The sequence below is a fragment of the Crocodylus porosus genome, unplaced genomic scaffold (genome assembly GCF_001723895.1).
Source record: "Crocodylus porosus isolate Cpor-Errol unplaced genomic scaffold, CroPor_comp1, whole genome shotgun sequence".
NCBI classification, from domain to species: domain Eukaryota; kingdom Metazoa; phylum Chordata; order Crocodylia; family Crocodylidae; genus Crocodylus; species Crocodylus porosus.
In genome coordinates this window covers 10560716-10585621 of record NW_017728918.1, presented here as the reverse complement: position 1 = coordinate 10585621, position 24906 = coordinate 10560716, and the positions used below count along the sequence as shown (strand labels likewise).

The 24906-nt window shown below is 52.5% G+C and overlaps 1 protein-coding gene across 1 annotated transcript in view; it reads left to right on the top strand.

Moving 5' to 3' along the window:
• Nucleotides 1–1324, top strand: part of EPHX2 (epoxide hydrolase 2) — a 78256-nt gene extending 76932 nt beyond the window's left edge. The window contains exon 19 of the mRNA XM_019537262.1: nt 368–1324. Within this exon, the coding sequence (XP_019392807.1) occupies nt 368–452 (85 nt within the window). The 3' untranslated portion in view covers nt 453–1324. The remainder of the gene's footprint in view (nt 1–367) is intronic.
• The last annotated feature ends 23582 nt before the right edge of the window (nt 1325–24906 follow it).

The window sequence follows — 24906 nt, the reverse complement described above, 5'->3', positions numbered from 1 at the left end:
TGGTCTTGGAGAAGGAGAGATGAAGCCTAGTGGGACGCATGGGAGGCCAAGGGGAATGAGAACCTGTGCCCAAGGTGTTTGGAGGCTGTGAACGTTGGTAGCAGGGAGCTGCCACAGGTAGGAAGGGAGGAGGAAGAGGATTGTCCTTTTCTATAACAGCTCTTCTGGCTTAATAATGACTGTTGAGGGTGAGGGGATAGGGAAAGAGCTCCCCCAACCAACTCCAGCTTGGCCTTGAAGCCCATTTAGCTGTTCTGGGCTCCCATGGGGCTGTAAAGGGAGCTCGGGTCACTTGGGACATGACAGCTAGAAGACTGTAAAGAACAGCCCTAGCCTCCATGCTCAACGCTGTGTGCTCTCCTTCCAGGCCAGCTGCGCTGAACAAGATCCTCATCAAGTGGCTGGAGGACATTCACAGCAAGGCTTTGCTGCAAAGGATCTCCCGGCTCTGAGATTGTCCTCTCCTTGCTGGTGCCATGGTAGTGGCAGGGCCCTTTCTATTTTCAGGGCCATTGCTCTCTCGATAAGTTGGATCTTTGCCATTGGACTGGGGTTTTGTTGGTGGAAATTAGGGGTCAAGCAGGGTTTAGCTTTTCTTACTAAGCTTGTTGGTCTCTCCTTTGCACATCTGTGTTGCATTTGGGGCTGTTTTTTCCCTCCTTTTTTTCTGGCATATGGCACTGAACGCCGATGGGTCTCTTATCTGTAGAAGAAGCTACACTTTGATCTCAAAGTGGCAGGCAGCCTTTACCAGGGGGGCCAGAAGAGGAGGGGGAATAGCCCCTGAGGAAGAGGGTTTCAAGAGGAAAAGGTTGCTTGAGGGGAGAGGTGACTTCTGAACTCTGTGCCCTTCATGCATCGATAATGTGCTATTAATGATGCTGCTTTTCTAATCTAAAGCCCTGTGGGAATTTTCCAGGGTTAAGCTTCAAATTCTAGTGCTGTGGGTTTGGGTTGGATCCTGAAGCAGAAGAGGCTTGCCTTCTAGTTCATCTGATATCCAAAACGTAGCCAGGAGTATGTCTCGGGATAGCGGAAATCTTGCAAGAGCAGCTACAGGCATGTGCTTGTCACCTTGCATATTAGATGATGGGGGTCAGGACCCAAAGAGTGATTTGCTTGGTCTACTGCCATTAATTTCTGCTGTGATTTGAGACGCCTGGACAGTCGTTTTGCTCCCTTCCCGTGCGCATTGGGAAGGCAACATCTGTACATGGAGTTTGCTATGTATAACTGTTAATAAGTATTTTGGAAATGAGATTTTGCTTTCATCACCTTGACAGTCTTTTGTGAATGAGTAATCGGTATAAAACAGAAAATTGCTCTTGTGGTGTCCCGTGTTTTTTCCGGGGGCGGTAGAGATACTTTGCCAGGCATGCCCCAGTGCATGGAGGTGCATGCTGGAGATGACTCCCTAGCTCATCCTGTGGCGTGCATGTCGGATGGGCCCAGTAAGGGACTCTTCTAAGCCAAATATGACAGCATTTCTGTGTGCATGTGCTCATGGTAATGGGGGACTGATATCACATCTGTCTGACGTCCCAGCAAGCTGGGCTATGGCAACATACCCAACCCTGTAGCCATGTACCTGTGAGGAGTCACTGCACCAGCTGGGGTTGAGCCATCTTTCTGGTGGCCTGGCATCAGCGTTGGCCAGGACTTGATGGCCAACTCTGCCACAGTCTCAGCCTTAGAAGCAGCGAGCAGGGAGCTACCTGCACAACCAGCCTCCTGAGGAGTGTGTACATGTCCCTGGAGCATGTCCAAGCATCTGAGGGCAGCCCCTCAACTCCTGCCGTTCAGTCTGGCTCCTTGGGGTGCCCTCCTTTCTCCCTTGTCTGCCATGCCTTGATGTACTTTTAATGTGAAAGAGAACCTGCTCCCAAGGTCCAGCTCCACTTGCCCCTGGGGCCCTTAGTTGTGGCCCTCCATCTAGCCTTATTATTGCCCCAGGGTGCTAGTCACCTTATGGGCTATTTGTGGCCTCTGTCCACCCATACAGTCATGCCCATGCCTTGCAGGTGGTACTTGATCATTTTGGAGGTGTCCCCTGGCCCCCATTGCAACACTTGCCCCCTCAGGCCTCAAGCCTTTGTTGGGGCTTCAACCTTCCTGGCTTTGGCCGCTTTTCTCCAGCTGTGCCCCCTTCATCCTAGGTCTACTGCCCTGGACCTCAGCTTCTGGGCCCCTGGCCCTGCTCTCACCCTTTGTGGATAACATCGAGCTGGGGTGTATAGTAGGTACACTGGAGGGTACGGCTAGGATTCAGTGTGACTTAGAGAAATTGGAGGATTGGGCCAAGAGGAGTCTCCTGAGGTTCAGCAAGGACAAGTGCAAAGTCCTGCACGTAGGAGGGAGCAATCCCATGCACCGGTGCAGGCTGGGGGGGATGGGCTGGGCAGCAGCTCTGCAGAAAAGGGCCTGGGGGACAGGGGACAAGAAGCTGAACAGGAGTCAGCAGTGTGTCCTTGGTGCCAGGAAGGGTAACGGCATCCAGGGCTGCATTGGGAGGAGCGGTGCCATCAGGTCGAGGGCAGTGATTCTTCCCCTCCGTTTTGTACTGGTGAGGCCAGATCTGGAGTCCTGCATCCAATTGTGGGCTCCCTATTACAGAAAGGATGTGGACACATTGGAGAGAGTCCAGTGAAGGGCAATGAAAATGGCTGTGGGGCTGGGAGACAGGACTGGTGAGGAGAGGCTGAGGGAACTGGGCTGATTTAGTCTGGAGAAGAGAAGACCGAAGGGGATTGAATAGCCGCCTTCACCTCCCTGCCGGGGGGCTGCAAAGAGGACGGAGCTGGACTGGTCTCAGTGGGGGCAGACGACAGGACAAGGAGCAATGGGTTCAAGCTGCAGCCAGGGAAGCTGAGGTTGGATATTATGAAATTATTTCTCACTAAGATGGTGGGGAAGCACCTGAACAGGCCCCCTAGAGAGGTGGTGCAGTCTCCATCCTTGGAGGGCCCAGCAGACCAGGAGAAGTTTGCTGACCTTCAGATAGGTGTTGAGAACCAAGAACAGTTCAAAGAGCCAGTCTAGTCAAATTAAATGCAACATAAGAAGACATAGCCCTTTTAATAGCTTCTCCATATGTTAATATTAAACTTGCTATGACTGACTAAACAGCACAGAGCCAAGATGTTAAGCAAATGATTAAAAGTGTATAGGGTGTGCATTTCTTGTAAGGTGTACCAATTTTATTTAATATTTGAAACCAATTACATTGTGAAATGACTACGTCCTAACCGTCTGTCATCTGTAAGGTCCTGGGCTTTCCCCAGATGGGTTTATCTGGGAATGATTTATCTTTGCTCTAACCCCAGGGTTACATACATAGTAAATGAGTGATTTCACTTTGTGCTAGTTCGTCCCCGAGGCGATGCCCTTGATTAGAAAATCAGCAGAGGCGTTTCTTGAGCATCGCACCAACTTCTGAAGGCACCACTCAGAAAATGCCAGCTCTAAGCATTCACTCCCTTTTTTTTGAGTATGGAAAAACCCCAGATAAATTCTGTTGCAAACTCAGGGACCTGAGACCTCAGCTGGAATGATGTAGTTGGGGCTGGTCCTGCTTGGAGCAGGGGGTTGGACTAGATGCTACATCCTGAGGTCCTTCCAGCCCTCACCATCTAGGATTTTATAAGCCCACAGCAGGGCAGGAGGGTTTGGACACGGTGGACTCCTGTTGCTTGACCTTGTGTATCACATCTAGGCATTTGTACACCTGACAGTGCGAATAGCATGCAGCACCCTTAAGAGGATCTTGCAGCACTTGCCACCGCACCCAAGCTAAAAATCAGAGGTTTTAGGAATACAATCTCCAGCTGCACTTAGAATAGGGTGAAATGCATTGTGGGTGTAGCTTAGCTCCAGGATAAGAGAGGGCTTAATACATTTATATATGATGGATGAGAAGATGAACATGATCATTCATAATAAGTTTATGAAGAAAATAGAAAAACGTAGCAACTGTATTGGCATCAACCCATGTCCCCTCTAAGTGGACTGCATGTCCCCATACCAATATAAGTGTAGTGAGACCAGTGCAATGTTAACCCTGTTTTGTAAAGGGTGAAAGCTGCAGGGATTTTAGCTCCCCGGGATGCCTACGGGGGCACACAGTGGCAGTGGTCCCATCAGAACAGCTGATGCCCGTTTCCTACTCCACTAGCTTGAAGGCTAAGAGTTGCATCTATCCTCTCGTCAGCATGAAGGTAAGCCCCACAGACTCCCCCCAGCTCTGGATCATCCTGGAGCCGTCCCCAGCCATCGCATGGGATCGCAGCCAGCTTCCCTTGTTCTGATCTCAGCTCCCAGCCCTTGGCAGGCTGAGCTACAACCGTGTGATCCGAGCGAGCTGGCAATTACCGCCAGCCGCCGGCCCTGGAAATGGATTTTATGAGCTACCTTAAAGAGTTTGCTGTCAAAGAACAGGCGCCGTTGATGGGGACCGTGCAGTTATCGGCCAGTTAGGCAATTGGTCGTATTGGACTTCAGGAACAAGGCTCTCCGAGTCAAGGAACATTGTTAATGCCAGGTTCTGAGCCAAACACGATGCCAAGAGGTAAATGGACTTGGCCAAGGTTGCAGGGTGAGTCGGTGGGAGAGCCCAGAAGGCAGCAGAGCTGTTCTTCCCTACTGCCTCCCGTGCTGGCACTGCTAAACCACGCTACCCTCCTGGGCGTGGGAGGGGAACTCAGGAATCCCAGTCGGAGGTTGGAGCCCAGTGCGCTAGGTGCTGTACATGGTAGGAAGTAAATGGGCAAGGAAAAGATGAACCTCCGTGTTTTCCAGGCAGGGGCAAAGGGTCAGGGAGACAGAACAGTTCAGCCAGCGTCACAGCGGGGATCTGTGGATGATCCAGAACTGAACCCCGCTGGCCTGAGTGATGTGTCCATGCCAAAGCCATTCAGATTGCAAGGTCTGGTGTCAGGCAGAGGCTGAGATGCTGTGCATGGAGCTGTTTGGAGTTACAAGGCGGTAGAAGGGGAGTCGGAGTCCTGGCACGCGCCACTGACTCCCCCACGCGGCCTAGTCAAGTCACTCAACTCCATCCTGCCTCTGCTCCCCATCCGTGGAGCCAGTATGCCCACACCTGTGAGAGAGGTTGGACTCATCAATTAGTTAATAAAGGCTTAGTGCTAAGATGCTGCCGTGCTGGATGCTACCTAGACAGACAGATGGATGGACCATGAGCCATATCAAGGCTGTCCAGGGAGAAAGGCTGCAGTCCTTGGGAATCTGTGCTGATGTGATGTGCGACTGCTGTTCGTGCCTCAGTTTCCCCATGTGGATAATAGTAACCCAGCCAAAGAGCTTGCCATTGTGCACGGTGTGGGTGATTGGGCTCAGCAAGGACTGAGCTGCAAACAGCACCTGTGGGTGCTGTCGTCTTTTCATGGGTGTCCCGGGAGAGGGTATGTGGCAGGACTCCAAGAAAGACATGAAGGGCGGTTGCAAAGAAGCCATATGGGGCTACATGTATGTAGCCGTGGCTCCTCGGGGGGAGACGTCCAGCAGCAGTTTCCAAGGTAGGCACAACTGGATTTTCCAGTGCATAATATGCAGCCCACCCTCTACTAAAATTGAAGGGCATTTTATACACTGACATGCTGTAATGTAAAAATAATTGCAATAGTGATGATCAAGTGTGGCCACATTTCAATCAAATGAATGTTTTCCTGACGTTTGTCCTTCTTAAATGGATGTTGGAAAAACATCTAGTCCAACCTCCTGCTCAAAGCAGGACCAGCCCCAGCTACATCATCCCAGCCAAGGCTTTGTGTGTACCTGTGCCAAAATACCCACTGCTCCCTCCTCTGGATAGCTGATTCGGAGTAACATCTAGTTGTGCTCCTAGTAATTGTGTTTGTCATCGTGCAAACAACACAAAAGAGTCAGCGCCAGCTTAGGGGAGCTTTTAGTCTGAAAAGCTGGAAAGCCCAGACGCACCGGGACTTTGTCTAGACTAGGAATAAGGATGATTTTCCTAACAAGGGTGGCTTAATTATATACATGTGTGCCTTGTGCACTGGAATACATACTGCTAAGTTTGTGGGGCATTTGCTTCAGGGCTTGTGGAGAGGGTGAAGATCCTGGCAGGGTGGGGTGTATTAAAAGCAGCTGGCTGGAGGGTAGGGTCCCAGCTGCAAAAAAATACGCAGTACTGCAGGATAATGAGTATGAGGGCTCCTTGTGCTGTTATGAAAGTATTGCAGCTCTGAGCTGGGCCTGCTGGGCCAACCCCACAGCTGGGGTAAAGCTTCCCTTGCAATGAGGCTCCGAGTTGCACTGGTTGAGGCTTCAGCCCCTGGTGCACTAGTGATACCAGCTAGCTGTCCAAACCCAAAAGCCTCCTGGAAAAGTGAGCAGCACTAGCTAAGGGCAGTCCAGACTTTAACTTGTGCAGTTTGCTTGGGAAATGTGACTTTGCTTGGTTCAGACCCGTGGGCCAGTAGTGGCTCAGAGCTAACCCCAGCCTGTCACCCCCCAAGAGTGCTGGTGGTGGCAGACATTATAATTTAGCAACGCTTCCCCCACCTAAAATGCTGAAGAAGTTCAGAATTGAGACATTGTCCCTCAGTTTGTGGTTGGTTTGTTAGAGATGCAGGGACTGCAGAGGTTACCCACTGCTCCACCGTAAAAAGTGGTGGTTGAGCTCTTCTCATTTGTGCACAATTGCGTCGGTTGAACCTGCAACCTCAGTGACCCACTCTGCTACTGACTTCCTATGCATCCTTGGGCAAGTTTCTGTGTGTCTGCACTGGAAATACCGCACCCTTTGCCTACTTGAGATGGTACACTCTGGGCATGTCTACATGTGCACATTTAATGAGCATTTGCTCAATTTAAGGTCATTAAGGGTGCGTGTCTACATGTGCATGCCCTTAATGTGCCTTAAAAATGGTGATTTAAGGCTGTTTGAGGCTAAATTGGATACCTGCATAAAGCAGGTATCATATTTCTGTGCAAATAGTTACATCGCATTAGCAAATGTGTAGATGTACTAATGCGCATTAATTCAGTGCATGTCCATTGGGCCAAATGTGCAAACACGCATTAATGCAGTGTACGTCCATTGACTTGGGCCGAACATGTAGACATGCGAATGTGCATTAATGCAAAGGCTATCACAGAGATTCAGGGACTCTCCACGCTTCCTCTCTCTCAAGCCAGCCCCAATGTCCTTGCTCCTCTCTCCCAGGGTTTATTACTCGGAGCGATATACAAGCCATAAAAATGAGCTGTAGGCAGTGGAGAACCCAAAGAGATTTCTTTTCTCTGTGATGGGTCACACTGTATCAAGCTAATAATTGTCCCCGCTGTGACTCACAGGTGGCTGTGACTGCCGACTCCTATCTGTGCACTGCCGTAGCTGCATGCAAGGAAGAAAGTGGGAAATGGGAAAATAAATCTAGCCAGGGATGTAAGTCCTCCGGGCCGTTTTACTTAGAAATCACCCGAGCAGTGTTTAGAATTGCTGTTCGACAGCCCTGGTTCCAGAGGACGCAGGTGGGAGCAGGCAGCAATAAGCTTGCTTGAATCTGCTAAGTTGTTGGAAGGGGAGGAGTAGCTGTTACATTGGTCCCATAGCTGGATGGTGCTGAGTACTGCATATAATCATAGAAAATGAGGGTTGCAGGGACCTCAGGAAGTTGTATCTAGTCCAACCCCCTGCTCAAGGCAGGACCAGCCCCAACTACATCATCCCAGCCAAGGCTTTGTTCACCTGGATCTTCAAAACCTCCAAGGATGGAGACTCCACCACCTCTGGGTAACCTGTCCCAGTTCTTCACCACCCTCGTGAGAGTTTTTCCTAATATCCAACTTCAACTTCCCTCGATACAGCTTGAGCCCATTGCTCCTTGTTCATCACCTGCCCCCACAGAGAACAGCCCGGCTCCATCCTCTTTGCAGCCCCCCAGCAGGGAGGTGAAGGCTGCTATTCAATCCCCCTCGGTCTTCTGTTCTGCAGACTAAATCAGCCCAGTTCCCTCAGCCTCTCCTCGCCAGTCCTGTCCCCCAGCCCACAACCATTTTCACTGCCCTCCGCTGGACTCTGTCTAATGTGTCTGCATCCTTTCTGTAGGGAGGGGCCCAAAACTGGACACAGGACTCCAGATGTGGCCTCCCCAGTGCTGACGAGTAACCAGTCTCTGTAATGGGGGAAAAAAAACAGAGTTCAGTGCAAAGAGGACTCCAACTGCTCCCTGGACAAGGAAAGATGACCTGGGCCTCCTTGATGAGTTGATTGAGTTGCAGCATCAGGGTAGCAACAAAAGTGAGGAAGTCCTGTGCAACTGGGGCTCGTAGTAGAGATGATATCTTATATTAGACTAACAAGATTTTTGCAACAACAAAAAAAATCTTTAATTTTTTGCAAAAATTTTGTTGGTGTAATAAAAGATATCATCTCTACTATCAGTCCTGATTGCCTTTTCCTTTAGACCAACACAGCTACAACCTGGATACCTAAGTGCTATGCAGACACTGAAACAGCTTGGCCACGGCAGGGAGAAGCCATGCTGGAGAGGGGGAAACTGAGGAAGGGGGAGTCCAATGTGAGCCTTGCAAGGAAGAGGCAAGGAGCTCTGGGCACCAGGGAGGGAGTATAATGACCTTGTGTTTTGTTGAGTCCTGTTAGACAAAGCTTTTCTGGACTGGTTTGGTCAGGGGTGTGATCCTCCCGAGAGCAGGGGTCTGGATGAAATGGCCTCTCCAAGTCCGGTTCTTCTTAGTCTAACCTCCCCCCTCTCCTTCCTTCCTTCCTTCTTCTGACTCTTAGCACCTGGTCAGAGACTGATGGACTTGGCTTTTAAAACACCCACGTTATGGCAGTATTTCTTTCATTTGCTTTTTTTTCTTAAAGGCAAGAGGAGAATCATCTCATAGCTGTCAGCTTTGGTTGGATCATAAAACCAAAGCTAGGATAGGGGCAATTTGAAAAGCAGATGGAAGATGCTGAAAATTACACCTAAAGCACAGAGGAAATGTAGCATCCTCTCTGCAGGGCGCCCTGGCACCCCTGGCATTGCAGCGAGCATGACTGAAGCGAGCCTGGCCACAGGGCCGAGTCCCAGACAGGGTTGTGTGGATGCGGTGCTGCTTTGCTTCTCTGCAATCAGTAGACAAGGGGTGTCAAAGATATGGCCCACAGGCTGGATCCACCCCATAAAGCCACTTCATCCAGCCTGCTGTGCTCCCAGCGGTGGTGTTGGGGCTAGAGGGGACACAGCCTGCTGCAGAAACTGGGGCCCCGGGGCTTGGTGGCAGGAGGGCACGTGAGGGGTATGCAACACGACCGCACTCATCTGGCAGCTGCTTAGCTGCCACCACGACTCCCAGTGCAGCGGTCACCTTCTCCCCCACCAACCCACTGGTGTCCTCGTCACAGCCACCACCCTCCCTGCCACTGGTCTCCCAGTGCCCTCATCACCAGCCCATGCTCTGGGATGGATCTGGCCCACAAAGGCTGGTCCAGATCCAGCCTGGGGCAGGGAGTGAGTTTGACATGCCCTGATCTCGACCAAAGATTTATTTTTTAGACTTCAAACCCTTCTTAGAAACTGCCAGCTCTGAGCTTTCACTCCTTTCTTGATCACGGAAAAATCCTAGAGCCATTTTGTTGCACAACAGGGCAGGAAGGTTTGGATGCTCTGGATTCCTGTTGGAAAAGCTCTGGTGAATCGTGTGCAAGTATTTGCACACCTAATGGTGCTAATCTTGCGCATTGCCCTTGGAAGGAGCTAATAGGCCCCAGGGTGTTGAGACCTGATCTAGACTAAATGTCCGAGAAGATACCCCTGAACCCACTCCCAGAGAGGGTGGTCTCATTTCTTCTCTGGGAAGACACCTTTTCCAGCCTGCTTTGCTGGTTCCTTCACAGTAGACACCTTGAACACGTAGGGGGTGCACCTGATGCTGAGCATCTCACCTTTCCTTGTGCTGTTTCCATCCTGGGACAGACAGGTTGGCTATGATCACCACTGCCTGCAATACCCTGAGCAGGTAGGGTCAGGAGGAAGAAGAAATCGGGTGAATAATAGCGAAGGAGCCAAAAATGCATCTGATGTCTTGAGAATATCTGCAGATTTGGGGGGAATTCACTGAAAATTCACCCTGGGGGGGAAATAAAGTAGATTCTCAAAGTGGATGCGAGGGGGTTTTGCTAGCACCTTCCTGCCCAGCAGCTCGGGGGTTGAAGCACACCCCTGGGATGGGGGGAGACCTGGGTCCAAGTAGCTGCTATGCTTGAGAGGGGTTGAACCTCCATCTCCTGCCCCAAGGAAAGCACCCCGTCCCCAAGGCCATGAGCATGCTTCAGGGCAGCCAGGAAGGAGTGGGAGTGCTCATCTCCCTTGCCGACGCTGTTTTAATTTAGATGAGCAGGGCGTCACTGGAGCGAAGACTGGAGCGCGTCTGTCCCCTGTCCCTGGGGATCGTGTTCACCATCAGACCCTCCCAGCCTCCAGTTACATAAGCATATTCTTCAAAGTAGGGCAGCTCCCCCAGAAGACACGAAGGGAGTCCCATCCCTGAACCAAAGGCAGGTCTCATGGGCTGGACGTCTTTATGGGAGTCAAGAGTCTTCTTCTGCCTAAGGCAGGGCAGGGATTGAATCAAGGTCATGGGGCATCTACTGCTTTAGACAGACAGGCCGAGATGCTGAAAAGCAGGGCAGGGACTGTGGGAATTTGGGAGGAGGGTGAAAATGATGGGAAGGAGGAAAGAGAACTTGACTCTGACCTCCCCCAATTCCCAGAGGGCAGTCCTAGTCTCCCACAATGCAGTCAAGCGCAACCTCCTGAACATGCCACCAATGCACCACGTTTGCTTGGCAAAAATGTGGCTGAAGTTGTTCCCAAATCTAGATCTCCCTCCCCCTTGAGCCACATCAGAGCCTGGGCCTGGACCTCTTCTGGAAGCACTATGAGATCTTCCTATTTATACAGCAGGTGTCTAGCAAGAAAGGTTAAGCTGGGATATTGTTTGGGGGGTCAGCCCATAATTACGCTAGAAGTCACTGTATATATATGTGGTGTGTAACCTATGGGATGTCTTCTAGTGTGGATGTGGCCAAGGTGCAGGGCTTGTGGTATGTCATCCAGGAGTGTAGTGCACTAACGTCACACTCGTGCACTCTGTATCCAAATTCTCTGCTAGTTTAGAAGAGGATTTTGCTTCTCTCCTGTGGTGTGCTCTTGCTTTACGCATGGTTTTGCTCTCTTCGGGAAGCTGCCCTGAGCCTTTCTTGGGAAGAGACTCATGTAACTCAAACCAATAATGAATAATGGGGCAGCAAGCTGGTAGTGTCGTGGAGGATGCTGGGAGGCCTACTGTCTTGGCACAGCCTTTTGCTGACACACTTAAAATGAGGGTGAGTAGCAATGGCAGAGAGAGGTCAGTGAGCATGTAACCTATGGGATGTCTTCTAGTGTGGTTCTCAACATGTGGTGTGTAATCTATGGGATGTCCTTTTGGGCTAAGGACAGACAGTCAAAAACCCCAAGGTTAGAATAAACTGAGAAATGACTGAACAGACATTCACTTTTGATTCGGGGAATGCAGCTGCATATCTGCAGTGGCTCAGGACAGAAGCCAGAGGGTGCTAGAGCATGGCTCTGGCATGTAACCGGCAGGGGTTGTGTGTTTGCTTCCTGTTCCTGCTGCCCCCGAGGTCTCTGGGATTTCCAATCCAGAATCACAGCAGCGGGACTCTGCAGAGTTGCTCATCAGTTCCTCTTCCTGCTTCCAGGTGCCTCTGGGATTTCATAGAATCATAGTATCAATGAGTCGGGAGGGACCTAGACAGATCATCGAGTCCGACCCCCCGCCATGGGCAGGAAGGAGCACTGGGGGTGACAGGGGTCACAAGCCCCCAGCCAGGTGCCTATCCAGTCTCCTCTTGAAGATCCCCAGGGAAGGGGAGAGCACCACCTCTCTGGGATCCTGTTCCAGGCTCTGGCCACCCTTACCGTGAAGTCGTTCTTCCTAATATCCAACCTAAACCTCTCCTCCCTCAGCTTGTGGCCGCTGCTCCTGGTGACTCCGAGGGGGGCCCTGGGGAACAGACGTTCCCCGAGTCCCTGCTGCTGGCCCCTGAGAAGGTTGTAGATTTGTAGTCCACAATCACAGCCAGCAGTAAGTATTTAGCAGGGCAGGGCAGCTCTGTCTTGAGGGGAAGGGAAATTTAACCCCACTTCCTGGCCCCAGACCCCGGCTGGGGTTTGCTGGCGGGGGAGGAGGGGGAAGTCCCTGCCTCTACCCCCACCGACCCTCCTTTGCTGGAGCAGACTGCACAGCCCAGCCCAGGGCTGGAAAGCATGCTGGGATGCCAGGGGACTCTGATTTAACTTGAACCAGGAAGGGGGCTGGGACAGAAGTTTCATCAACGGGTTTGACTCAAATCAGTTACTAGTAAGTCTGATGCTGCATTCAACCAGGTTTATCTTAAACCAGTTTCAGCCATTTTGAAGCTGGTTTATGCACGCTGAACTTCTGTTCTGTTACAAGTTGGAACCAGCTTCTGCTCACTTAAACCGGTTTATGCGTAACTTCTGTCCCCAGCCCTCGTGTGGACATCCGACGTGTGTGGCATGTCATCTATGGGATATCTTCTAGTGTGGATGTGGCTTAGGTGTTAGGTTTGGGGCATTTAATCTATGGGATGTCTTCCAGTGCGGCCATGTCCTAGGGTCTAGACTTGTGGTCTCAGGTCCCAGCTCACTTCTTTGAGGGGGAACAAGTAAGGAAATCTCAGGAAAACTCAGCACACGTTCACCACTCTGCCAAGTGCTGGTCAGGCCTCCTCAGGAGTATGGCGTGCACTTCTGAGTCTGCATTTTAAGAAAAAAGTGGAGAAACTGGAGAGGAACCAGATGCAAGCAGTGGAGGTGGAGAAGGGTCTGAAGCAAGACGCAGAGAGCAAGGTGGGTTTAGTTTAGATACAAGGAGATTCAGGAGGGATGAGACAACAGCTCTCAAATCTGAAAAGCTGCCATTGAGGGAGAACCACCATCCTCTCCGCTGCAGAGGGCAAGTCAGAGGTTTAAGCTGGACCCAAAGAGATGTAGATCAAGCCTTAAGAGAAACTTCTCCGCAGTCAGAGCAGCAGGACAGTGAAACCAGCCGCCCGGGGGAGCGGTGGGGTCTCCGTCCCGCAGGTTTGTACCGGAGGACGAGCAGCGTCTGCCCGGACTGGGGTAGGGACAGCGCAGCCGAAGGTCTTTCCAGCCCCAGGATCTGATGAAACCCACTGGTCTCTGTGACATGCTCCTTCCGAGTATTAGCTACCAAGTCCACCGTGATACCGGCAATTTATTCCCCATGCAAAAAAGCCCATGGAGAAGTATGAAAGGATTACAGAAAAACAAATGCAGCGCCAGTTTTGTTTAAGAAGAACAACCCTGGTAATTACTGCTCTGTGCATCTATATTTCATCCCTCATGAAAAAAAAAAGGGAAACATTGATGAGCATCTCTGGGATAACAGAGCCTCAGAAGCCATGAGCAGCGAAGGGTTTCCAAGGAATAAATCCTGTTTGACAAATCTGATTGCTTTCCTGCTAGGATGCTAAAACAGGGCGATGGATAAGGTGCCCGTTGCTGTGATGCATTGGGATAGTATTAAGCTATTGGCTCCCGTGTCTCATGAAGTCTTAGCTTGAAAAATTAATTCCAGCTGGCTCCAATCGAGGTGGGGTCACGCAGCAGCTCACACACGGTATTTGCAGGGCGGGTTCGTTAAGCAGATGGCTAGATGGATCGGGGTTAGGCTCCTTCGCATTAATGATGTGGAAAAGGAAGTAGATGGAAAGTTAATATGATTCATAGCTGGGACCATTGTACCTTGGAGCTCTCCCAGCCATCCTGTTTTCTGCTTTGATGCAAACACAAAAACCCAAAGGACGGTGAATCCTGATAGACGGCAATGCAGAAGGCGATCCAGCCGACCGTCAAGCATGAGGTGCGATTCAGAAGAGGAGTGAGGTCCCATTCCCCTCACGCCACTGCTCATAGCAACGGCTGCCCCTTTCCTCCAAACTGTGTCCAGTCCCTCGGTGAATCTGGCTGAACTCGCAGCTCCCACCGCATCTGGTGGCCACGAGCCCCCACTTTAATGACATGCTGGGTGGAAAAAAAACTTCCTGGTGTTAGTTTTAAACTTATGACCTACTTCTTTCATGTTGTGGCCCCTGTTTCTTGTTCGGTGAGAGACAGTCAAGAATCAATCCCTATGAACTTTGTGCCATTTCATTCATTCATTGGCAGCTGTCGGTCTCCGGAGACCATGGGGTTGTACCTTTGGTAGGCTTCTTGAATGGCTGGCAGACCCTCCGGCAAGCTGCCCGTACAAACTCAGTTGAGCGTGCACTGGCAGGCTGAGTACCATTTGGTCTTGCCCACCTTGGACGCCTCTTCTCTAGCTCATCATTGACCCTCTTCATCTTGAAGCGATGCAGGCACTGACTGCTTCATGGCGGCTTTACACTCACAGTTGATGCCCAGCATTGGCCATCAATGCACAGGTCATGAAGGTTTTTCTTGGAGACGTCAGCAAAACAGAGTTTGGGCCGCCCAAGTTGACATTTGCCAGTGGCCAGCTCACTGTAGAGTATGTCCTTGGGGATTCAGCTATGGCTTGTATGGTTCACATGTCCTAACCAATGGAGGCATTGGTTTGCACTTCGCCATTTAGTATTTAGTAAACCCTTCTTGTGCCCTCTTGGCTTACCAGAGGAGTCAAGGAGTGCTTAAAGAAGAAAAAGGAGGCGTACAGCAGTGGAAACAAGGGGTATTCACCAAGGAGGAATACACAAGTATAGCTCATATTTGTATAGGGAGAGGATAAGGAAGACAAAGACGAGCACTGCAATCAAGAACAATATAAGAAGTCCTTTAAGTACATAGGGAGCAGGAGGAAGACCCCGGGAACTGGGGGGCCCTTGCAGAACGGGATGGGACAGCTGCAACAGGCAGTCAAGAGAAAGCCTTGACTCGTCCAAGAATATTTGCGTCGGTGTTGCGGCATATAAATGGTGGTCGTCCACCTGGTCGGACACTGGACGGATGCCAAGCGGGGTGGGGGGCAGTTGCCAACCAGTGGTCAGTGTTGACCTGGTGAGGGAGCACTTAGAGCAGCTGAATGTCCTCAAGTCGGCAGGACCGGATGGACGACACCCGAATCTGCTGGGGGAATCAGCTGGAGACACTGCAGGACCATTGGTGAAGGTATTTGAAGATTCATGGTGCTCGGGAGAGGTCCTGAAAGACTGGAAAAGGGGCAACGTGGTGCCAATCTTTAAGAAGGGGAGGAGGGAAGATCTAGGAAGCTATAAGCTGGTCACTTTGACCTCAATACCAGGCCAAATTTTGGAAAAAATGATCAAGAAGTCCATTTGTGAGAGACTGGCAGAAGGCACAATGCTGAAGGATAGTCAACGTGGTTTCACTGCAGGCAGGTCGTGTCTGACCAACCGGGACTCCTATGATCATGTAATCAACCACTTGGGTGCGGGAGACGCAGCTGATGTCGTACACTTGGATTTAAAAAAGGCCTTCGCTGTGGTCTCCCGTGATGCTCTTATTAAAAACCTGGGGGATTGTGGGCTGGCAGGGTCCATGGTGAAGGGGGTTTGGAAAAAGGGGTCGAACCCAGAGAGTGTTGATAGATGGGAGGTGGCCACTGGTGTCCCACAGGGTTTGCTTCTTGGCCCCATGTTGTTCAATATCTTTATCAGTGATTTAGATTAGGATGTTGAAAGCGCGCCGGACAAGTTTGCAGATGATACTAAGTTATGGGGAAAAGCGGTCACGCTAGGGGATAGGATGCAGATCCAAGTGGACCTGGACAAGCTGCAACGAGCGGAGCAGAACTGGATGCAGTTCAATAAGGATAAATGCAGAGTGCTTCATGTGGGGAGAAGTGACCAGCAACATCGATCTAGGTTGGGAGGAGACGTCCTGGCCACAATGATGGCTGAAAGGCACCTCGGGGTTATGGCTGATCACAGGATGAACAGGAGGTGCCAAAGTGACATTGCAGTCAGCAGAGCTAATGGCACGCTGGGATGCATTAGCCGATGTGTCGCGAGCACGGCTAAGGACGTGATACTTCCTCCCTACTCAGTGCTGGTGAGACCCAGTTGGAGGACTGTGTCCAGTTCTGGGTGCCGCATTTCAAAAAAGAAGTGGAGAACCATGAAAAGGTCCAGAGAGGGGCCACATGAATGACTGAGGGCCTGGAGGACAAACTTTATGGGGAAAGACTAAGAGATTTGGGACTGTTCAGCCTGGGGAAGAGAAGACTGATGGGGGACTTGGTGGCCATCCGTAAGTGTGTAAGGGGTGAATATTGGGAGCTGGGAGATAAACTGTTCACTGGACTGGCCCAGGGGAGGACAAGGAGCAATGGCCATAAACTGTTAGAGGATGGTTTCAGGCTGGACGTAAGGAAGAGCTTTTTTACAGTGAGGGTGACCAGGATCTGGACTAGACGTCCCAAGGAGGTGGTGCAGTGCTCAACCTTGGAAATCTTCAAGAGGAGACTGGACAGACATCTGGATGGGATCATTTGATCTCAGCCGTATTCCTACCCAGAGCAGGGGCTTGGGCTCGATGATCTTTTGAGGTCCTTTGCAACCCTTAATTTCTCTGATCCTATGACTGAGCCAGGGGCAGGTTTCCTTCCTGACCCCGCGTCTACCAGCCGCAGTGGCTAGATGTCCTCTGCCCATGCTGGCAGTGAGTAGGAGCCTCCAGTCTGGGGGGCTGGTTTCACTCGCCAGCTCGACGAGGCTGCGCCTGCGGTCGAGCCGGTGGAGGGTTTGCAAGCAGAATTGTTTTTGTTGGCGGGGAAAGCCCATCCACCTTGAAAACACCCTTGTGCTAACGTGTCGACACGGGAGATGTTTGGATCCTGCTATTCTGCTTGTTGGAGCCCTGTGGGGCTTTCAGGTGAAATAAATGACCATCTTAAATGACAGTAAGAAAAAAAAAAGTAACCCGTGTAATTTAGGTCTGTTTTGAACGCTGTTGGAGGGGGGCGGGGGGGCCCAATTTTAGACCTCTGACGAGGATTTCATTTCACCCTACGTCCATCTCTGGTTTCTAGGCAGCTTTCTGCAAGCGTTCGCGGGCACGTGTTCGTGCCTCCATTATCCCTCCAGTGGGCAGGTGTCAGCGAAGATGACGTCCTATAATGTTTCCTAATGAGGAGCAAAGAGTACAGTGCCGTAACAAATCAGAGACGAACATGCAGGCGTCTCTCCACCGGGACGCTGCACCTAGGCAGTGACTGGGTGTGTGAGGGAGATCGCACAGTAGTCAAAAGGCAGAGCAAATGGCCAGCCCCCCCCGCACGGGTGTACGACGGGATGAATCAGCAGCGCCCGGGCCTTGTTCTCGCCGCCGGAGCTGTCTGGCTCCCTGGTGCTGGTGCTGTGGCCCTGGAGGATTGCCACGGCGGGGTGCAATCCATTCACCAGGGCTGCGGGGACCGTTACCCGGAGTACAGGGCACTCGGCGGGTCGGCTACTGATAAAAGAGGTGGAAACAGGCCAACAGCCCAAAACAGAAACAAACCTTTATCCCAGAGTCTACCCGGATACCCGTGCCAGCTCAGCGTGGTTTCTCGCTCTGCCGGCTGGAGACACTCGCGAGGTGGGAGGAAGGTGTCACGCAGATCGGCAGCAGAGCTGCATTTGCAGAGCTCTCCAAATTCCCCTCCAGCCCATACCATACCCCGTGTTATAGATGGCTTGTACTGATATCCGACTGGTTTTATTGACATGTATTGGTTTCACTGAAATGTTTGGAACGGAACCCATTTTCCGTGGATGGTGCCAGTGTGTCAGGATTTCTGTTTCTGTGCAAATTCCACTTCTGGAGGGAGGGATTCCCACTCCTGCAAGTGAGTGCACACTCCAGTAGTTACAGGGGTGTAGGTTGTAGCCGTGTCACATTAAACACTCCAATTGTTATATTTGGTTTTGCTTTGATCTGATATGGCATTATATAATGCTGGCCCCCCACCATATTAGTAAAGCATTTTCTCTTTAATTGGAGAAAATCTGTGTTGCGTGCGATGATGCACCGCACCGCCTGCCCCCACTTTCCAAAATCTTAGATCCGCCCATACCTTTTGCACTCACTATTTTAAGGGACTTGAGCAGAGCGAGTGAATCACACTTTTTTGGGTGATCACACTTTTTTTGGGTCACAAGTTCCCTTCCAGCGGTTGCAAATTATTGGGATGCAGTGACCTATTAAAGTTGTGGTAATCATTAATTAAGGAGATCATCCTCAGCTGGAAGGGAATGACTTTGCAGTGCTTAAAAGGGCACTGAATGCATGCAGCGGCTTAAGTTTTAACTGCACTTAGCAAGTGCTAAGTTGAACGTGTGACACCACCACAGGTACCTAAATCCATTGATGTGCCTAGGGACCTCAGGAGCTCATCTAGTCCAACCCCCTGCCCAAAGCAGGACCAGAGCCATATGCTGCGTGCTACCAGTTCCACCTGCAGACGTTTGAGATGAAGCAGGAGGGCTGTCTGTAGCAAAGCCCTCAGCCAATTTCCCCCTTGTTAAGATCTTTGCCAGACTTTAACTGTTTGGGGCTAAAATTTCTTATGCTCGATGTCTGCCTTGGGTTGAATCTTTTGGGCTTGTTTCAGCCCAGAAGGATAGAAGCAGATGGCAAACCTAGTTAATATTCACTCTCCGGGGCTGGAGTCGGACCCGAATAGTCCACAGTTCCTGGACTGGGTGTTCGGTGCTGCACGGACACAGAACGCAAGGGCACGGTGGGGGCTGATGACAGGACAAGAGCAACGGGCTCAAGTTGCAGCAGGGGAGGTTGAGGTTGGATATGAGGAAAAAAGACTTTCTCAGTAGGAGGGTGGTGAAGCCCTGGGACAGGCTCCTCAGGGAGGTTTTGGGATCTCCATCCTTGGAGGTTTTGAAGCCCCGGGAAGACAAAGCCTTGGCTGGGATGATGTATCTGGGGCTGGTCCTGCTTGGAGCAGGGGGTTGGACTGGATGTGACCTCCCGAGGTCTCTTCAACACTCCTTGTCTGTGACTCTTTGAAGGGGCTTCCACCTTAAGTAGCTGTACGTAGGCAGCTGACCCGCCTCTGGGTTTCCATAAGTGGAAGATGCTTATAGCTCTCTTCTTGTACATCTGTATAAAGAGACAACAGGCAGAGACTAAACTCGGATACTTCCCTTCAACTCCATTTGCACTGGTCCTTCAGGGACAATCCCCTTGGAAGTCACGAGATTTTTTTTCTACCACCAGCAAGCATCACCCACATCACGATGGAAATTGTGACGCTTCCTTTGTCTCAAGCTGTGCCAGCGTCTCTGTGCCCCCTCCAGCCTCAGGGCTTTGTTCTCTGCTGGATGCTGGGCTAATGAACGGTTATGTCACCGCAAAGACACCCACCGTGTCTGGGACCAGTGATACAGAGACGGTCAGGCCGGCGCTTGCGTTTGGAGAGAGCGCAGCCGTCCTGCTGCTTGTTATTCAAAAGCCGCTCGGCTATTGGCAATGAAAAGCCCAGCTCTGCTAGGACAAACTCGACAAGAAGGGTCCTGGCAGCAGTAGGGAAAGGAGCTCCTTAGGGACAGAGCTGGCTCCCCGAATCAGTGGTGGGGATGGACCTGGGTGAGGCCCAGCCTTGTCTCAGAAGACTTGGGGTAAGACCTGAGCTGGAAAATACCCCGAGGTGTTTGCCTCTGACCTGCGAGGCATGGGGTGACTAAGGGGAGCAGGCAGGGTGCAGCTCGGGTACCACTGGCAGACCGCTTTGGGGATGCTAAGCCTTGTAACCGGTGGTCTAACGAGCCCAGGCTCGTGACGGGGGGATGGTTTGGAGCTACAAGTCTTTGGGACTGTTCTGGGGCTGTTGGGTGGACGGAGCAAGGTTTGCAAAGACGGGGCATTGCAAGGGCCGGGCCAAGGGGAATCTGCATTGCAAAGCGGGACGGGCGCTCAGTGTTGTCGCCTTCAGACCAGATGGCACCTTCATTACTAGCATCAAGGCATGGCAGGGAGCGAGCCGGGCATTCGGGCGGGCATGCAAGAAACAACTCCTAAGGCAACAGGGCACAATAACCTGCGCCCATCGCTTCCTCTGGGCTTCAGCTCCCTGTTCAATGCAGCTTCCTCTCCTTGGAGAGGTGGAGGGCTTCTCATTCAGACCTGTGGCTACCAGCTATCCCATCCCCTCTCGGGACAGTGACCCTGGACCAGCAGGCAGGAAGCTACTGGCCGCTGGCCGCTGCTCGCTGCCAGGGGTGCGTGCGGTCCTCCTGCAGTCTGTGTTAGCTGGGGAGCTAGCCGTGTCTCGGGCACTGCAGCGTGATGGGCTCTGGCTTTGCTACCGGCAGAGACGATTAGTGTCGGGGTCTCGTGGGCCTCCATGGAGGAGTGCTGGCAGCATGCAGCTGATGCCCAGCCATGCATCAGACATACCCAGCGCCAGCCCCTGGCTTTCCCAGAGACCAGCTGTAGTCAGCAGTGCAAGATGGAAGAGCAGCTGGGCCCAGGGGTGACACGGGTAGAAAAGACTTTGCTTTCTCTGTAATAACCGCCCTCAATTGAGTCCATCCGTCTCCGGCCTGATCTGCAGCCCTGGGCTCCTTTCAGCCGCTGTACTTTTCTCGGATGCTTTATGTATTGCCATGAGGCTTCACAGCTCTTCGGGCTGATGGGGTTATGAGAGCAGGGGTGGGGGGAGCAGGGGGAGATGCCTTCTGCTGCTATATCGATGGTGAGGTGCAGACGTTCAAAAAGCCTGAAGCAGGCTCGGTCTGGGTTACGTGGTTTTCTGTACGCTGCATCGTGTTTATTGGACTTGTCTTCAACCGCTACACGTCGCCTGGGGTTCAGCTTCAAGTCAGGCCTGGTAAACGAGGGAGACAAAGCTGGACTCGAAGCCGTGTAGGATACATTTGTGAAACAGGCTCCTATATGAGCAAGACTTCAGGCCCACGAGAGATGGCTCTCGGCGGTCCACTTCGATGACAAGACTCCCTTTCTGCATCCCTTGAGTTGCCTCAAGGCCCGCGCTGGAGAGGCAGTGAGATGGGTGGAAAAGCTGCGTAATCCCTTATCAGCTCCCTGCACGGGGTGATGGGGGTTGGGGTCACTGCCTTCAGCGCGTGCACATCGCCAGGCTATCCGGCGCTGCTGCAGTTGGGAAGCAGATGCCAAGGAGCGAGCCTGATCCCAGTGCAAGGATGAGCGTAAAGTGGTACCAGGTGCCGTTCATTAAGGACGGTGGCAGGAGGATCCCAGCCCCAGGCGAAGCTGTCACTCCTGGTTAGCAGATATCTTGTAATGCTACGCAGACCCCCACGCTTGAGGCATAAGCTAATCCACAGCTGCGATGAAGGAGGAAACCCCATTACTGTATTGCACAACTCAGTAATGACTCGGTGGAGGGCGAGGCTTTTCCTCCGCTGGAAATCCCCGCCTGACTGCCGCCAGACACGAGATGGATTACCCATCTGATTCGGTCGCTGGTCCTTTGCGGCAGCCCGACGGCGTTTCGGGCTCCTTCGGCACCGAGCGTCGTGAGGACGACGCATCCGAGGCGTAGCACCGCTCCTGGTGCACGTTGCTTCCCCGGCCAGCCCCATCATGCCGGCGACAGCCATTAATCCATCCCGCTCGTCCCAGTAGGGGACATCGCCTGTGTTTGCTGCAAGGAAGCTGAGGCTTTTTGGGTGGGTAATTTGGGAGGGGAGGAGCAAGGAGGTGAGAGCAGTCGGGCTCCAGCCTTGTGGATTCTCCATCCGGACCCTGGGGACAACGCGTCCGTGGCACAATGAGTGGTTTTGGCCTTGAGGCCAGTGACGGGGGGCACAGACATCCCCCACCGAGGCCTGACGGGGTAGTGGTTCAGACACGTGAGCAGGGGGACACTTGAGGGCCTTGTCCCTTGTCCCCAGGAGGCCTTTCCCTTCCCTCGTCACCTCTATCCCCAGGAACAAGGACCTGAGCCACGAGAGGTTGGATGTGGGCAGAGTAGGACTGGAAAGAAACATCCATGATAGGTTATAAGGGGATTGTATCCTCCCTCGGGGCTGAGCTCCTGGAGTACGACCAAGTAGCAGGTCCCGTGGGTGCCGGCATGAAAAGAGGCAGATGCATTGCTGAGCACGTGCTAATGAGTTTGCTGGAGACCGGGAGCAAGTGGGCAGAGCCTGCTCCGTGGTGGTCCTCCTGGTTGTGGCACAGAGGCCGATATGCCTTGAAAGGCCTTTCGTGGACTGACCTGGGCCAAGCGGAGCAGGGCCTAGTAGGTGGGAACGCCTGAGCGGAGGAGAGGAGCATTGTCGGGCACGAGGTTAAACCGACGCCAGGGCACCTCAGCTGTGGGTGCTTGGAGCTAGGCACGACGTGGCTACAGGTCTCCACCCCCCGCCGTGGCTCACCATGTGGAGTCAAGGAGGAAAACGGTTGCATCCAAGCCCCCAGTCAAGGGCATCCCTCAGTGCTGCTGCTGTGTAGAGATTTGTCTTCGTTTCCTTTGGTAGTCACAGACTCAGGCAAGGTTGTAACCCCCGGATGGACAAAGCCCTGGCTGGGATGATGAAGTTGGGGCTGGTCCTGCTTGGAGCAGCGGGTTAGACTCGATGTGACCTCCTTCAGCCCTCATTGTCTGTGATGTAGAGGAGGAGAATCTGTCATTAGGGAAGGGGAAGCCGAGGCCCCCAGGGAGACAATATTTCCTGCCTCTCCAGGGGTTTGGGGATGAATTATTTCACTCTATGCTGTTCAGGTGGCAACTAGATTCATCGCCGTCCTAGCCCCTGCTCCTTTGGCTGCTAGTCTGTGCTGTGCTAAGCAGCCGGGGAGTGGGCGCGTCTACACGTTCATTAATGCACCTTTGATACGGCTAATTTAGTTCAGTACTAATGTGCGGTAACTAGAGTTACTGTGCAGTAGCACCGGTGCATGGTTATTTTGTGCTGCTCGCTGTGCATTAACCTCATAACACCATGCAGCAGGCTGTTAGCACCGATTTTAACTGCCATGCTATTGCACGGTGTTATTAGGCTAATGCGCAGTAAGCGTCTTGTGTAGACGCACCCAGTGACCACAGGACGAGGAGCTGGTACTGCATCCCTATCTTCATCCCCTGGGGAACTCCCTGGTTTGGAAAGGACATGGCCTCTGTTGGGGTACATGAGTGCACTCTGGATCCAGGCACTGCAGAGTATCGGTGCCAGGGTGTGGCAACCGGCCTGGTGGCTAACTAGGGGTCAAGAGGATTGGATGGGGGCAGAAGCCAGAGCTGATTTCTATTCCTCGCTCTGCGGCTGGCTCGCTGTGTGACCAGGGGCGAGTTACTTTGCTTCTCTGTGCCTGTTTCCCTTCCCACGCATTGCCCATCTGGATGCAGATGCTCCCTCGCCTTGGGGACAGCACCCAGTCCAGAGGGATGTTGGATGGTCGGGGGCTGCTCCCACCCCGCACATGCATCAAAGGACGGGGGCGTTCTCGCAGTCCGCCACGATGTCAGCTAGCTCGTTGCCACCGTAGATCAAACCGTTTGCAAACATCTCCCAAAGGTCAGAGAGGCATCCATCGGGGGGGTTGATCTTTTCAGCTTCCCGAAGCCGCCTGAATCTATAGCTGTGATTACTGCAAACGGCTGGCTGCCTTCCACCGGCGATTAATTCTCCCGGGACGGAGGCGGAAAATGACATCTCTGCACAACAAAAGATTTATCCATGCGCTTGGCTCTGTCGGCAGAAATAAAAGCCTTCATTTGCCCATTAGTTAGTGGCCAATTTGGTTATTGTTTGCAACAAAAAGAAAAAATGGATTCTGTTCTGGGTTGACGATCCCAGGCATAGAAATGCTCTCCCCAACCTGCCTGGGGCCAGTAGCCGGCCCAGCTTCACCACCGTGCGTTGGCCAGTCATGCTGGTCCACGCTGGCCCGTTGTTTCCTTGCACTCCTCCACCTGCCCGTATCTGTAGCTTGTCTCTGGTGCTGCGCACAGACCAGGATACAGCCCCTGCCCCAGGCCCTTGGTGTACGGGAGCAGACGCCTGCCCGGGTTATTACGCAGGGATCTACCCTGGATTTTATTCGTGTTCAGAAGCGGACGCACAACTCACTCCCCTGAGCTTGGGGGTGCTCTTGTAGCTTGGAGTAGGGGAGCTGGCTTGTGTGAAATGGGCTGTTCTGGGATGAGATGGGCTGTGGGAGTGGGGACGCAGCCGGTGCGCTGCTGTGACTTACACCGGGGTAGGGTCACTCCGTTCTGGCTCAACGTGACGCTGCAATGACGGGATTTAGACCAAACCTAGGCTCTGGGTCACATGTCTGCTCCGTTTTTATTGCCAAGTCAAGTCAAACTACCCCCTGAGCAGCTTGTTGTGGGTTGGCATCTTACGTAAACCCAAAAGCAAGCGTCTACTCAGCTTCAGGCAGTCGGTGGAAAGGTGGTAGCGGCAGGGTTGGTGCTTTGTCTCCCTACCCGCCGACGGACAGAAGAGCTCCGCATAGCTCCCGTTGCTGCTGCATCCCAACGCGCCAGCATCCCTTGCAACATGACTCATGGGACATCGTACGTCCCTGTGAGAAAATGCTCCACCTACCCGGATGGATCATCCAGCAGCAGGGCCGGAAGGGACCTCAGGAGAGCATTTAGGGATGCCTGCATCTCAGCCAGGTTAAATACCATCCTCCCCATTTTAAGAGGAGGATGCCAAAGTTAAGTAATTTGTTTCAGGTCATGCCTTTGCAGTGGGTGCAGCACTGTAGGGTCCAGAAGCCGCCCGATCCTATTCCTGACCCTGGTTTTCACCTGCCCAAGGACCAGCAGTAATCAAGGGGCTGAGCCCGGCTGCTCCCCGAGCGCCACACATTGCCTTGGGCTCCC